General features: G+C 45.5%; 1 protein-coding gene across 2 annotated transcripts in view; it reads left to right on the forward strand.

Moving 5' to 3' along the window:
• Nucleotides 1-12,526, forward strand: part of LOC147623029 (TAF RNA polymerase I subunit A) — a 71,971-nt gene extending 59,445 nt beyond the window's left edge. For both annotated transcript variants that reach the window (XM_086821053.1, XM_086821052.1), the window contains exon 9: nucleotides 12,073-12,526. In XM_086821053.1, the coding sequence (XP_086677179.1) occupies nucleotides 12,073-12,266 (194 nt within the window). In that variant the 3' untranslated portion in view covers nucleotides 12,267-12,526. The remainder of the gene's footprint in view (nucleotides 1-12,072) is intronic.
• The last annotated feature ends 4,146 nt before the right edge of the window (nucleotides 12,527-16,672 follow it).

Here is a 16,672-nt window from a genome sequence, read left to right on the forward strand (position 1 = left end):
GCAGGTGAGAAGGGGGGCACTTTTGCTGCAGATTTGATGGCTGCTTCTGTTCTGTGCAGGCGGTGATGAAGCTGCTCCGCCTGCTTTGCCTGGTTCGCTCGCTGATGAGCGCCTGGCGCTAGCTGACGCCTATTTTGCCTTACGCTTCGACTTCTTGGCTTATCGCATGCGAGTGATTCAACGTTCGCCAATGACAGAACTCCACGCTTCACCAGCTCCACGCTGTTCGCCTATGCTGTCTTCGCTCGACGCTTGGCGCCAACCTATCTTCGATCGTGTAGCGCTATAGTAGCTAGTACGCCTGAAGTCGACAGTGCCTGATGGCTATACGCTATCTTCTCCAGCTTCGCCTGCGCCGTTTGCCTGCGCCGTGTGCTGACCTCCTCGCTCGTGGCTGCTGGGCAGCCCGCCTGGCTGCTAGGCAGTTTTCGCTTGGCTGCTGGGCAGCTGGGGCAGCCCACGCTGCTGGCTGGGCAACAGCTGAGCCAGCCCACGCCTACTGGCTGGGCAACAGCTGAGTTAGCCCACGCCTACTGGCTGGGCAAGGAAGGACAGAAATCAGCACTCAAGGAGAAGAGGGAAGGACCAAAGCTCTGATACCAGTTGATGGGGAGAAACCTGTAATTAGGGTTTAGAGATCATTCATGGGAGACATACACAGAGAAGCAAGGGAGAGAGAGAGAGAGAGTTGTGGGGATAAGTCAACTCATGAGGCATGAGTGTGTGACTCCCCTATCACACATGTATATTGCACTAGTACACATAGTGCACTTAGTACATTAAAAGTACTAAGTGTACTATGTACTATAACTTATGGGCTTGTACACACTATAAGGGTGGGCATAACGCCTTTACCCCAACACCTGCTTGCGCCTGTACCTTCTGCAATTCAGCAGCCAACTAGTTCTCCAAGAGCCAAAGGGAAAAAGAGAGAAGAAAAGAGGCCTGTATCTCTGTTATGTAGTACAGCACAGAAGCCGGCCTGTGACTCATAGAACCAGTCGCCTGTATCTACAGCAGCAGCCAGTCAAGGAAGCTTAGCCCATACACAACTTCTTCCAAAAACAGAGGTGCAGCCAGATGCGCAGACCCCTGTGGCTGTGTTACCAGGCCTGTACTCAACGCTGCCCACCCTGTGATCAGCGCCGCCTGCCTGTATGAGCTTTTTCTCCCACGCTTGCAATCAGCCACCTGTTTTCAGAAAGTCTCCCCTCTCCCTTGCGCTGCCCGCCAGCCTTCCTTTTCCCAAAAAGCTCACACGTGGCCCCAAAATAGCATAAGGGCCACGATTTCCCCTAAAAAAAGGGTTCTTATAATTTTAAAGGTTTTTTAAATCTTTGTCCCCTCCAAAACCCTTTGTCCCCATGGGTTATGAGAGACTTTAATCACTTGGCCCCCTTCACACTTGGGGTTGTCCACATATGGGCTCCCTTTTTGACTCCAACCTGATGCCATTCACACTGTCCACCATGTCCCCGTGCACACCTGCATCTTGTCCAGAGAAAAACACAGGGTCGTGACACAAGAAGTGTAACCAGTGTCAAGTGAATAAGGTTGATCACCTTAGATTGGTGGTTTGCGTCATTCTCTAGAGATACCGGAAGCCAAATGGCAAAGTATCTCAATGGATTTTATTGTTGGGTTACCTTGAACGAATTGGGGGCATGATGCTATTTGGGTAGTCGTGGATTGATTGACTAAGATGACTAGGTTTCTCCCAACGCGGTCTCCAACTAATAGTCATGAATCGGCTGCTTATTTCGCAAAACAATTATACAGGCTTTATGGTTTGCTTGAGGAGGTAGTCGTGATCACGACGCTAAGTTCACTGCAAGATTTTGGTGAGCTGTATTCGCTAAATTGGAAACGAGGTTAAGTATGTCTTCCTTTGATTATTTGGAGAGTGATGGTCAAACTAAACGAACTAATCAGACTTTGGAAGATATGCTATGGGCCTTTGTTTCAAAACGGCAATCGAAAGGTACCTTCCACAACTAACAGAAATACACATTCGGCAACAGGCTTCAATCCTTTTATGCTTATGTATTTCAACCGCGGTCACCGATTGCTGTAGGATTGAATAAAATCCAAGACTGGCAAGCTAGAGATTTCTTGCAGGATATACAAGAGATGCTTAACCTTGCCAAGGAGAGTGTAATGATGGCTCAAGATCAATCTCAGACTTACGCTAACCAAGAAAGATCTCCCAAGGTCTTTGACGTTGATACTTGGGTGTATGTGAGGATACCTGAAGATTCCAATACAAAGCGTACAAGGAAACATTACAAGTTGTCTTTTAGGTTCTGCGATCCGTTTAGGATCGAAAGGAAGCTAAGTGATGTTGTGCACCACTTAGAACTTCCTCAAGTCATTATTGTTCATTCTGTCTGTCATGTTAGTAGATTGAAAGCATAATTAGGTGATTCCGATACGATGATTTCTATTTAGGAATTGGTTCAGGAAGAACGAACTGCATATATTCTCCACGAACCCGAAGTGGTTCTGGCTAAGCATTCATGACGTTTTGCTTATGATGAGAACTAAAAGTGAAGCGGAAGGTCTGAGAGGGAGGCTACATGGGAATATGTGAGGAATCTCAAAGCCCAATTCCCTAGCTTCATTGCTGTGGACATCAATGGTCCTTAAGGGGGAAAGTATGTTACATCCAGGACAAGTGCACACTAGCGTAGGGTCAAGCTGGAGGCCGAACATGGGGTGCCTAGCGGGGAGATACCCCTAACGTGGGAAGAGGCTTACAAGTGGAGGCATAGTTATAAGTAATTATAGGGTTAAAGGCTTATAAAAGCATTGGGGCTAATTATAAAGCCCAGTGGCCTATATAAGTGAAACCTAGGCTCATAAGTTATTATCTTTATTTAGTTATTGTTGCCATTAAGTTTATCATGTAGTGAATATGAGAAATTAAGGAGACTCCTACACCCACACACTTGTCATTCTTGAGGACTAGTGAGAGTTTGTGGGTGTGAACGAGAGCATATGTGGATGAGAGATGCATTGACAAAAAAGAGTAGGGGTGGTTGAAAACGAGGAGAAGAGAGACATGCTTATCTTATTTTATGTACATGCATGTGTGTGTGTGTGTGTGAGAGAGAGAGAGAGAGAGAGAGAGAGAGAGAGAGAGAGAGAGAGAGAAAAGAAAGATAAATTAAGCGTCTACTAAAGACACAATCAATGGGTCTATGAGACCAAAGTGATGCAATAATGTCCATGGCATATCTCATCATGGAATGGAAAATAAAACAGAAAGAAAACATAAACATAGCTATCTCATTGGGGTGATACAAAACTGTCCATGAAAACTCATCATGCAATACTAAGAACATAGAAACATGAGAGCAACATCAGCTCCGAGTAGATGGTATACCACTCTCCAAAATATCAAGCATGGGCCTAATGAGTATGGTCGAGAGGTCTCCCTCAGCTATGTCACGTGGAAAGGTAGCTCGATGGCGGTGGAGCATGTCCTTGATCTGGAGCTGATGAGGTGATTGTGGCTGACGAGGGGATCGAGGGCGTTGGGCACGCTTGAGTGCAGAGGCTCGGTCCGAGGTAACTCCTCTTGGGCGAGGTAGGTCCAGAGCAGCTCGTGGAGGGTCCACAAGACCCACTATGTCTGTGTCCGCCTCCTGGGTCCGGAAGAAAACTGGTGATAGGACTCCACTGTTGGATCTCCAATCTGGCACCAGTCTCCTTAGGAATCAAGTGAATCAAACCCTTTGAAAGTGTCTCTGGCATGGCTCTTGTCGTCATAATCTCATTGAAGGCTGCTCGAAGGTTGCCTTCCATGAGATACCAGTGGCGAAGAAAGAAGGAAACTTGAAGCCTGTCCGCCCTCGGGCATTTGTCCCTAGGGAGAGCTGTCAATGCCTCGGCCAACTCCTCTTGTGTGAAGGGAGTCAATAAGAAGGTCCGGAGAGCGGGGGGAACCACTTCTCTCGCGTGCGGCTAGACCCTCTCTCATGTGTCCACCACTTGTGGGGATAATGGGCCACTTGTGAGGACGGATCTGAAAAAATCTGTGGCAATGGCTCTCACATGGGAAGGGGGGGGAGGGGGGTGGTCAGAAAAAATAGCTCCATCCTAGCCTATGAGGGCCTGCAATCTCAAAGAAGTCCCCGGTGATTCTATCACCGGCCTAGGTCCAAAAGGAAGCTTTGGCACAGTATCTGTACAATGTACTCCACCCGCCTCTCCTCGATGGATCTAATCTCTGAACGGGCTCATTCTCAATCGACAAGCTATCGGGGAAACTCTCCTAAAGATGCTGGAGAGAAGCAAGAACCCTCTGAAGGTTTCTCTCCTACTCACGAAGTCCCTCCAATCTGCGTTGTGTTGCCTCCTACAAAAAGCTATTGATCTCGCCAAGGCCTGCATCCAAGGTGCACGTGACGGAACCTGGGATGCATATCCGTTCTATCCTACTGCAGATCTCAAGGTTATGTATGAGGTTGTCCGGTATCCTAGTGCTCACATGCCTGTCGTGCCTCCAAGGGTTCTCCAAGGAGAGGATAATCAGAGCGTGATTAGAGAAACTGGTGCCCGCCAAGATGCCAATCATGCCTTCACGACCGCAAGCCCACTCATCCACATAGAATCTATCAAGGCGAGAGAGGTTGAGACTTGTGCTCCTCCTATTGGACTGTGAGAAGCATAGGCTCCGAGGGCTGCATCCAAACTCTGGTAGATGCCAAGGGTCCTGTTCCCTGAGTGCCAGGATCAACTCCTCTCAAGCAAAGTACTCTGTGCCTGCGATTGTAGCTGTGCCTCCTCCGAGTCTGTCCTTTGCTGACTTGATCATGTTAAAGTCTCCACCCATGCACCAACAGTCAGCCTGAGGAAGGGCCTGATGGACTGTACTCCAGAAGGTGGCTCTAACCACTGCAACGTTCGGGGCATAAACATTGAGGAAGTCCACACAATCCTCTCCAATCCTAATGGTAACCCATTGCGCTCGCCCAGTGACTATGACACCTGAGCCACTCAATGTTGGCAAGAGCTACTCACTGATAGAAATATAGACTCCTCCCTGCGTCCAGGAGGGGCTGAAAGAGGGAGACCAAAAAGAGTGACTCCTGCCTGGTAAAATCTTCCCACAGTGATGGGTATGCCCCTCGGAAAGATGGTGCTCTTGGAGACTGAGAATGTCGATGGGACCCCCAATTGTAGCTCTATGGGTGAAGATGTGCCAGGTGGGTGCGGATCTTGTCCTCCATGTGTCGCCACTCTGTCCGAGCTCGAGAGTAGGTATACTTTGAACTCCATCAATCAGAATGAAGGTATCTGTAAGAGGGGGGAGGGATACTGCGACTGAGATAATCCCACTCTGTCCTCGACGCTGCGTTTAAGGGAAAGGAGAAGATAATCGTGCCACTCTCTCGCGTGGATGGCCAGCCACTATCTCCTCAAAAATATCTCTTCCTTCCATTGGAAGACATTAGGAGAAACTGTAATCCAGTGGGAGCCCCAGGATCCTGGGGGGCCACTTCGGGACTCTGGCAGGAGAGCCTTTGCTGGGGAGGCTGCAGTGGTCATCTTTATCGGCTATGAGAACTGATGGATCAACGGCGGACAGAGCTCGCTAGCTCCCTCCGCTCCGGATCAAGTGTTGTTGGAGGGCGGCGAGAATTCTCGAGAGAGGCGGAGGGAGGGCTTAGAAGAAGGGGGGACTGCTGCGGGAAGAGTTGAAGGCGAGGATGGAGGATGAGGAGGGGGGTGGGGAGGCGGGGAAGATGCAGGTGGCAGAGAGATCCGTCGGAGAGGGCAGGTGAGGGGAGGGGCTCGCCAGGGCTCATGTGGCCAACTGCCCTCGTTGGAAGCTGAGAACGTGAGGAGGAGCGATGGGGTAACGATCGTGAGACCGGAGGTGGGACCCTTGCAGTGATTTGGGGGGGGGGGGGGGGGGGGGGGCATCGCCGACGGGTGGGTGCTGCGATAAATGCTTGAAATGGTTCTCTGACAGAACCGAATCCTCTTGTACTCTGCCAGCCTGGCGTGCACAGCAGCGCCGCTTAGCTCTGGTAGTCGGTTGGCGGGCCTGGCTTGGGCCAACGGTCTGTCACTGTCCAGCAGCAGAGTCATCCGTGGTTGGGTCCTAGTGCTCAGTTGCCTAAGGGTCTGCCTACCCCCTGATGATGATCTGAGCTGGTGGGGGGGGAGTCTAGACTGGCGCCGAGGGCAAGCTCTGGTGAGGTGTCCCATCTGCCTGCAAATGAAACATTGGCCAGGGAGGCCTGAGTACTCCACTCTTTGCAGGATGGGGTCTGTGTGGGAGAGAGAAGAATTAGGGTTAGGTTAATTCATGTGGGAGACATACACAGAGAAACAAGGGAGAGAGAGAGAGAGAGTTGTGGGGATAAGTCAACTCATGAGGCATGAGTGTGTGACTCCCCTATCACACATGTATATTGCACTAGTACACATAGTGCACTTAGTACATTAAAAGTACTAAGTGTACTATGTACTATAACTTATGGGCTTGTACACACTATAAGGGTGGGCATAGTGCCTTTACCCCAACAACCTCCCACTTAAAGGCAAAGTGCCCTTAAATGAAGGAAAAGAAAAATCAGCATGTACATGATAATATACAAGGCCATATCAAGGCTGAAACTGGCCTCATCCAATGCCCATCAAGTGTCTGCAATGAGCAAAACGCTCCGGAGGCAAACTCTTTGTCAACAGATCAGCCGGGTTGTCATCCGTATGAATCTTAACAAGCTGAATTTGCTTGTTCTCTATCACCTCTCTAATGAAGTGATACTTCACATCCACATGCTTCGTCTTTGCATGAAAGACAGGGTTCTTTGCCAACTGGATGGCACTCTGACTATCACAATGCAACAATGGAATATCCCCTGTATAGCCCAAATCAACCACTAACCGAGATAGCCATAATGCCTCCTTGCAAGCCTCTGTGGCTGCAATATACTCGGCCTCTGTAGTAGATAAGGCTGTGCACTTCTGCATCCTGGATATCCATGACACAGCACCTCCTGTGAATGTAAATACATAACCGGTAGTAGACTTCCGGTTATCTGGATGACCGGCATAATCCGAATCCGTGTAACCATGCACTAATGCATCCTGTTTGCCAAAACATATGCATATATCCTGTGTGCCCTTCAGGTATCTCATGACACCTTTCACTGCTTCCCATGCATGGTTATCACCCAAATAAACCACTCCTTCATTGCCAGCAGTATACGTGACAAACAAGTCTCTGCAACCTGTGATATGAAAGGAGGCACCTGAATCAATGATCCATGAGTGCATACCATGACCACCTGTAAGAAGTGAATGGGCATCAAGTGAAGACGTAAATAGGACCTCATCCTCACTGCCACCTGCATGTGACACATTGATTTCTTCAATCTTGACTCCACTTTTGCCCTTTGGCTTTACATCTTTGGCTTCATCTTTCTCTTTGTCTTTGCCTTTTCCCTTTTCCTTTTGATCATTTTTCCATTTGTAGCATTGCTTTTTAATGTGTCCCTTCTTGCCACAATAATGGCATTCCAAATCCTTTTTGGAGCGAGACTTGCTCCTTCCCCGTTCTTGGCTTTTTCCCCTTTGCTGGGATCTCCCATGTGCATTCATTGCATTGGACTTTCCAACAGAGTTGTTTTTCCTGTTCATCTCTTCTTGAAGAAGAGCACCCTCAACATCTGCATATGACAGCATAGCATGCGAATTGCTAGTGGCTGTCCTGAATGTGTCCCAACTCTCTGGCAAAGTGCATAACAGAAAAGTGGCTTTGAACTCATCGTCCATTGCCAACTTTTGATTTATAACTTGGCTGACAATACCATTAAACTCATTGAGATGGGCTGTCATAGATGCCCCTTCCTTCATCTGAAGACCTATGAGTTTCTTCAACCAATACACTTTGCTTGAGGCACTTTGCTGGGCATACAAGTCCTGCAATCTCTGCCACATTCCCCAAGCTGTCTTCTCTTCACGAATGCTGAAAAGTAATGAGTCTGACACAGACAACATGATAGTAGATCTTGCCAGCTCATCCATATCTTCCCACTCTTCAGCAGTAAGAGAAGCGGGCATTACACCCCTTTCTTTGATAGGCTTGTGCTGCTTTTTCTGGAGCAACACATTGTAGCACTGGGTTTGCCAAATATCATAATTATGCGAGCCTTCAAGCTTCTTGATGTGAAGCAATGAAGAGCTCTCACATGTGGTTGCCATAGCAATATGCAACCTGTCAATGCCTGACTCCCTGCAAAAATGTGCAAACACTGCACCAAAAGCACACAAAGTGCTCACAGTTTTTCTCCCAAGCTTTATCTCCCACTGCGGAAGCAAGAATGCAACTTTTCTCCCACTTTATGTGATGAAATCACCAAAATCTGGTTGCTGCAGATTTTGGACAGCACCTTAAATGTGCTCTGTTGCCCTTCCAAAGTACTGTACAACAGTACCAAGTGCTCACCAATGATGTACCAAACCTGTACCGGCAAGTACAGCAGCTGAAATTGAACCTTTTGGTCACTCAAAACAGTGTACAGCCATGCCAAAACTTGCACAAAGCTGTGCCAAATCTGTACCAACAGGTACAGTAGCAATAAATGCTCTCCTGGCTGTCCAAATGAGTGAAAATCAGACTTTTATAGTCCCGTACACTGCATATAACAGTCCCGAACAGAAATTGGGCAAAAGCCCCTTGACTGCAAGCTGATTTTTGAGGATTCAAGGCATAAATGTCTTGCCTGCTGTTTTGCCAAGCTTAACAAGCATAAAAACTTGAAAAGCCCCTTGATTTAAGATCAATTTCTGATCATACATGGTACATTGACGCACATGAAGGCATCCAGAGTGTTCACGATGCTTCTCCCTGGCCACATATACATCCAATACATGAAAGCCCCTTGATTTACAGGCACATTGAGTGCTTGTAAGGCATCAACACATTATCCACAGCATCAAATGCGATCGCCTGCATGCAAATCAATTCAATCGGCACAAAAACCCCTTGATTTGCACTGCAATTTGCTGCAATTTTGCCCAAATGTACGATTTCTCACATCATACAGCATGTATGAGTGCTTAATTGCACAATTACATCAAAAGCCCCAAATTTCGACATCCAATTTCTTGCAAATTGATCCTGATTGTGACCAATTTCCTGCAAATTGATCCTGATTGTGACCAATGTCACCCAATTTTGCCAATTTTGCTCAAAAATTGAGCAATTGGGCACCTGTACCTGCTCAATTGTTGATTGTACTTGCTCAATTGCAAATCCCAAAAAAAAATTGAAGCAAAATACCTTGTAATTTTCTGAATTTCTCTGATCTGCAGGCTGAATTTTAGTTGTTGCAGGAGAAAAGGGGGGGGGCACTTCTTGTTGATGTTGATGCTGTTGCTCCTGCTTGTTGCTGTGGATTCGAGAAGCAATAAGGGCAACGGCTTTTGCACAACTGAGGCGGAGACCTCTAGCAAGGTGTTGGCTGATTGCACGTTCGCATATACGCCTGCTGTTGTATGGACGTAGATGCACGTTCGCCTGATTGCTGCCTTCGCATATACGCCTAGTTGTTGGCTACGCGGCCAGTTGTGCGCGCTAGCCTCCTCGCTACCTCAGCCACGCTACGGGTTCGCTACAAGCTTGCCTTCGCGCTATGTTCGCACTGTTGACGCCCGCCTAGTTGTATTGACGCCCAGCCGACGCTTGTACTCGACGGCTCGGGTGGCGCCTGACACGCCTGCCTTTTGTACGCTACTGGCTGAAGTTTTTCGACGCCTTGTAGCGCTACGAGCTCTATCCGCCTTGTGGACCAGCCGACGACTAACGCCCAGCGCTTCTACACACTTAGTCGGATAGTTGAAGGCGTTGTATGGCGCTGAAGTGCGCCTGCAGGGCAGCGCTGCTAGCTTGGCTATGGCGAACAACAGTGAGTTCACTGCTCTCCGTCCTGAGTGGCTATCTGGCTGCCTGCGACTGGTTCAAAACACACGCAGCACTCGAGAACAAACCCTAAACCAGGGCTCTGATACCAGTTGTGTGGGAGAGAGAAGAATTAGGGTTAGGTTAATTCATGTGGGAGACATACACAGAGAAACAAGGGAGAGAGAGAGAGAGAGAGTTGTGGGGATAAGTCAACTCATGAGGCATGAGTGTGTGACTCCCCTATCACACATGTATATTGCACTAGTACACATAGTGCACTTAGTACATTAAAAGTACTAAGTGTACTATGTACTATAACTTATGGGCTTGTACACACTATAAGGGTGGGCATAGTGCCTTTACCCCAACAGGGTCTCCCCGGAGGCAAGGAAGGGATACGACGTGAGGAATTGTCTCGAGGCAATACAGATGCGAAGGGATGGAATCCCAGCTGCCTGTGCGAGGGACGAAGCGGCTGGGGGGGGGGGGGGGTGGGGAGGGTGGACTCCATCACTCTCCCAATGGCTCCACCAATCACCGGGAGAAGAGGAAGGTATTCCTTCTTTAGGCTTGGGAAGTAAACTGTCATGGGGGAACCTGAAACGCCAGCCAGTGGGTTGGAGGTGGTGTCGAAGCCGTGCTGCCACCTCGCAAAGAAGGCCTGGGCTGTACAGATGCGAAGGGATGGAATCCCAGCTGCCTGTGCCAGGGACGAAGCGGCTGGGGGGGGGGGGGGGGTGGGGGAGGGGGGACTCCATCACTCTCCCAATGGCTCCACCAATCACTGGGAGAAGAGGAAGGTATTCCTTCTTTAGGCTTGGGAAGCAAACTGTCATGGGGGAACCTGAAACGCCAGCCAGTGGGTTGGAGGTGGGGTCGAAGCCGTGCTGCCACCTCGCAAAGAAGGCCTAGGCCGTACACAATGTGACGGGGCTTAGCTGCATGAGTTTGTTTGACGCCGCTGGCGAGTCATACTCTACTTGGTAGTAACTGCGCCCCAAAGGATGAATGTTTGTGATCTTGACAGGCGCTCCAAGGAGGCGAACCTGTAGAAGATCACTGAGTTGTCCACACGCCGGGTGGCCTACCCACAATCTTGCACACCAGAGTAGGAGCAAAGGAGAGGCGGCAGAGGCGGAGAGAGGGGGCAGGTGGGGGGAAGTGTGAGAGAGAAAGGAGGGGGCAGCGAGAGAGAGGGGGAGGCGCAGGGAGGGGAGAGAGTGTGGAGGCGAGAAGGGCGGGCGGGGGGGGGGGGGGGGGGGCAGGCTGGCAGTCGGCAGCGAGAGGGGTGCACAGGCAGCAGGAAGTCCACGGGGGGATGGTTGCAGCTCTTCGCTCGGTTTAGGTTCTGATGATGATACTAATGTATTTATAGGCACATCTGTGCACTAGAGCAATGCGATTGGAGGGCAATCTGGCAGCCAGCATTCTCTTGACGATCTGGGATCTGCAACAATTTGGGCTCAGATCGGCAGGGGATTGATCACCTTCTGTACTTTGAACATTCGGTCATACTTTCCTTCATTGTGCATATTATTATCATTAGGATTACTAGTGTGTGTGTGTGTGTGTTTGCTTATATTCTGCTGCAGATCTATCTCTGTTTAACACTTTCACAGCACTAGTAGTCAGGACAGAAGGCTACCAGCTTGTGCTCTCTGTTCTTCCACTCCATACCTTTCAAGTTCATTAGGATTACTAGTGTGTGTGTGAGTGTGTTTGCTTATTTTCTGCTGCAGATCTATCTCTGTTTAACACTTTCACAGCACTAGTAGTCAGGACAGAAGGCTACCAGCTTGTGCCCTCTGTTCTTCCACTCCTTACCTTTCAAGTTCAGATATAGATAGTTGTCATGTCTGCCCTTCACCAAATTCCCCCATTCATCCTTCACGGATTGCAGCCTTTGTCTCTTCTCCAGAACGTTAATGTTGCCTGCCTGTTGATGACCCCCTGCATCTTCTGTGTCAGAAAGGTCTACCACACGTCCACCAGACTTAATGTTAGTATTCAGTTGATCAACGGCTTTCGATACATGGCACACGATGTCTTTAAGAAGACTATCGTCAATAATAAGCTTTTTCTTAGGAGTCGAGAAAAAAAGTGTTGCTGAATGTTGTATCTAACTCTTCATTTCTTTTGACTGATGCCAGGTATCCAATGGCTTGTATACAAAGCAGCTTCGGGTGCACACATTTTTGGTCCTTCTACATGCTATGTTTCGGAAGTTGAGAAACATCTTCACATCTTAGGAAATCATGATCACTTAGCAAAGCTGCAGAAGCATAAGGAAAACTCCTTTGATTTACTTGTTCGTTTTACAATTTCTAAGAGACACAAGGAATGATCTCGTGCCTTCATGCATAAAGAGTCCATTTGTTAAGGGGCTTCGATTTCTGTCCTGTTTCAAGATTTATTTATTTTTTTTTTCCCATGAGTTTAGCTAGTTATGGTAAACCCCTGTGACTGGTTCGATGGGAGGGTTGCAAGAACCACTCGGGTAAGAGTACTAAGCTGTAATTTGTGCATACTACTGGGACAATTTTGTACATGTCTCTATACGGAATGCAAATCGAAATGGCAGATGATCAGAATCTTTCATGAAAATTCAATCCTAATGTTGCTTCAGATATTTCAGTAAAAAAAGCCGGAAAGCTGAAAATGAACTAACACAGTTTGATCTAGCCCTTTTCATCTGGTGAGGTCTACGCTTACCTTGAGTATTGAATGGTGAGATTGTAACACTATCACCTTGGTAAAATTGGACTTTCATGTGTGTCCAGAGCCTTATCTTCCTGTCTAAAATCTTAGAATTATCTTTTTTTATTCAAAATCTTAATTATCTTTCTTTAAGAGGAGAGTTTTGTCACACATCTGTTCGCATGAAGGCAACTCGTTACAGTGTTAGGCTCTACCATGTGACATTCAACACATTGAGGCCGGCTGTAGTTTCCATTACCTGTCTTGAGAGAGATATCAAGTTGAATACACTGACTGTGTTGTGAAGGGCTTGTCCGTATTGATATGAAATATTCTATGTTGAGCAAGGTGGCCTTGATCATGTGGAGGTATTGGGATGTACCATGGCTTGTGATCCAGAAACTCTTATTGCATGTCATGTGGTGAGAGTTAGATGCTACATGAGTATTTATAGGTCTCTTTTCACGAAGCAATATCCATGTCTTTTAGTTAGCCATTTTCAGCTTCTATTCTGATCAACCACTCAGTATGTTTCACTGTTCTATTTCAAAAACACACTTTTCATGCCAATATGCATGATACATGCGCTCTTGATGTATTATTACCTTTAGTCTCAGGTGCTCTTAATGCAATGTGTATTAGCTCCAACAATGGCATATTACTGTACACTAGCGCCTTAAATGTGAAGGGTGGCTGATACACACAATCCATTTGGAGGGTGTACTGCTTTCTTTTCTAAAACCTTTTTTTTTGATAGGTGGAACTTTGCCCTTCTTGAAGGATGTATCCCCCCCCTTAAATGGAGATGCAAACTTCAAATTTGAGGCACGTGTAACAAAAATCAGCTTATATATTTGGAATTTGGCCAAGTGGCATGCACCATTGTGATCCTCTTTGATGTTATTGATTATGCCATGGACTGCCATGTCATCACTATATGTTCATGGCATTGCTTAAATGGGGATCACATGGGCAAAAATGTGCCACATCATCAATTTTAGAAGCTTGCAGATACTTTTCCAGGTCAGTCTATAGATCTTTTGTATCTAGGAATTTCTAGATACTTTCAGATCTTTCTATACATTATTTGTATCTACGGATAATGGAAGTTCTGAAAAGTGTGCACACATCATGTGGAAAGATTTTGTCGTGCAAGAGAGCCTTAAGGTCTTGCTCTCTTTCCGCTCATTTAAGCATTGACAACCCTCTTATAAGCACTGTAGCTCACTCAAAGGTGAGAAATCAGTAACGACACTCTATAAAGCATCGCATGAGGCTTTTAAGGACTGATCCAAGCTTTCAAAGAGGCTGAAAGTACTGGTATTCATTCTGATCTACCATGACAAGCTTTGGAGAGAGAACCCTTTGAACGAATCAAACAAAAGATTGATGGCACAAAGTTCAGCATGAGCATCCTCATTGGAACGGATCTATGGGAGGCAGTCTCGGGAAAAGAAACCCAACAAAAATTAGTTGGGGGAGCACAATCCATCATCAGTATGCCGGTGAAGGAGCACATTATTCTTCAGATTCAAAAAGCCAACTCTCCGATAGAAGCTATCCTTGACCATTTGAGCACTATCAAAGATCTTAAAGATCAAGTGTAGAGAAGAAGATCGTGTTAGGTTGAGTTCTTTATGTGAAAGGAGAAAATACCCACATTTGATGAGTTGACGACTTTTGCTTCTCCATTAAGCAATAAGAAGAAATGGTCCCACTTCATTGGAAGGGAAGTTTCATGGTAGGTGGTAAACTCGCATACTCAAGTAATTACACATCTTTTGGTGCTTGTTTGTTTTCCTTTCTATTTCCTACATTTTTTTTAATGGTTTAGTTAGAAAACTGGTGTTAAGAAAATCAGTTTCAAAAACTATGATGAAAAATGTATTTTGCATAGCAAACTAGTTAATTTTGGACTGTTTAATATTTTTCTCTCTCCAAAAAATGAAATTAGAATTGTACACGTTAGGAAGACATTTAAGCATTGGTATTTTGTTGATAACGTAGCTTGGTACAACACTTTATAAGTAAATGTGAAAATACAATTTTTGTTAAGAAAACTATAGTAATTAATAATTATAATTCACCATCAATATAAAGGATCTTAACGTCTATTCAATATTTTATATCTACGCTTGGAAAATCCTTATTTGTGTAATCTACATATAAATTTTCAATGCAAGTTTTTTAATACTGAAAGAGTTCATACTTTTTTTTTAAAAAAAAAGGGCTAGTTCAGTTTTAGGGTTTTTTTTTTAACTTTTGTCTTTTTGGCTTGCATATGTAAACATATAGGCCCTAATATTATGTCTATGGAAACATTCAAAATCTCAATCTCTGTCTCTCTTTCTCTCCAAAGAAAAGGTAAGCCTTCTTCAGGAAAATTCCTCCCTTGCTTCATAGGCCTTAAATTTACCTTTGAGATAATATCTACTCTTTGTAACCATGATTTTGACATAATAAGTTTTAGTTACTCAAATTCATGCCAACTCTAGATTTTGTATGGGAAAGTCTTGTGGACTTTGTTGTTATGTATTTAAGGAGTTAGACTAGTTGCCAACAAGGACTATTTTTAAGCCTTGGCCAAACAGGTTTGATCTCTCTTCTCACCCCATAGCTTTAGGACCTCTTTTGTGTGGCAATGTGGAGACATCATTGGAGTGGAGCTAGCACACAAAAGTCCCTTTTTGTGGCTCTTAGACAAGTCCCTATGGCACATGTACCTACCTGCGCAAGATAAGAACTCAAAAGTGACATGAACATCTTTGGCGGCGTTGCCGGGGAAGGGTCTTAGACTTGGCTCAGTTTTGGTGTAGAGGGTCACACCTCAGAAGGGGTACAGTTTTGTTGGGCTCCCACATTTAATTGTGTATGTTGTTAATATTTCCTTTGTGTTAATTCCATTTTAATTGTTCATTTGAATGTTTCCATTGTGTTTAGTACTTTTTAATTTTTCGGATTTCCAGGACTTGTTTGATCTTGCATTACGCAAAGGAATGGCTTTGTTGGTGTGAATACACATTCTTGATGTGAAGCTAAAATGTTTGAAATGTAGGGTTCACACTCCACGTTTTTTTTGCGTCCACAGCTCTCTCCTAAAATTCAACCTAATTAGGAATTTGCTTTCCAAATTAACATAATTTAAATCAAGAATAGTATAGCTAGTTCAACCTTAAAAAACCAAGAAAGCCCCTAAGCAAATGGGATAAAACATGCAGAGGAGAAACCTGAGTTGAATCTGTCGAGAACTTCAACCCTTGGACAGATCGGCGGGTTCGAAATTCAAACCCATGTGCTTTACCTGCCTTAATCTGTAAAAAGTGTATTTGGATTATTGCGGACCAATCAACAACTAACCATATCTTTGCAAAAACAAGAAAACATAACAAGCATATGTTTATAGAAGAGGCTTTGTAAACTTTGACCAAACTCCTAAACAAACATGGTGCCTTCCGATTTCCAAGTTGATTTATAATTACATTAAAAAAAAAAGAATGGACAAAGTATTGTGGGACATCTTTTATCCAAGAAGATATTAAAAAAAAAAATGGATATGTATGAGAGTACCCTATGAGGTTACAAAATGGATATTTAACTATCACGACCCAGAGATATCTCAACATTGAATGGTTGAAACTTTTACATTTGCCATACGTCTAGATATATCTTAATCATGAACACAATGGAAACAATATAGGGAAAGTGCAACATGATAAACTAGCTCCACACAAACTATGTGTCTTCCCATAGCGCAAGCCAACTTTCTCTATTATATTGAGTATAGAGACCTATCTTCATTTCATTGTGCACCCTTTCTAGTGAATGGCATCCTCAATTTAAGTGTCTACCTAGGTCACCATCAACGCTCGTTGGCGAATGTGCACGGGTGGACAGATGCCATCAATTTTTTGTAGCTTGGTTTACCAAAAGAAATCAATATTATTTTCTACCTAGGTCACCATTAAAGCTCCTTGCGAATGCACATGGGTGGGTAATAAACGCCCTCAGTTTATAGCCTGGTTTACAAATAGTAATTCAATATTATTCTCTCCA

Source organism: Cibotium barometz, chromosome 27 (assembly GCF_041138505.1).
Source record: "Cibotium barometz isolate CiBa-2024 chromosome 27, ASM4113850v1, whole genome shotgun sequence".
NCBI lineage: Eukaryota > Viridiplantae > Streptophyta > Polypodiopsida > Cyatheales > Cibotiaceae > Cibotium > Cibotium barometz.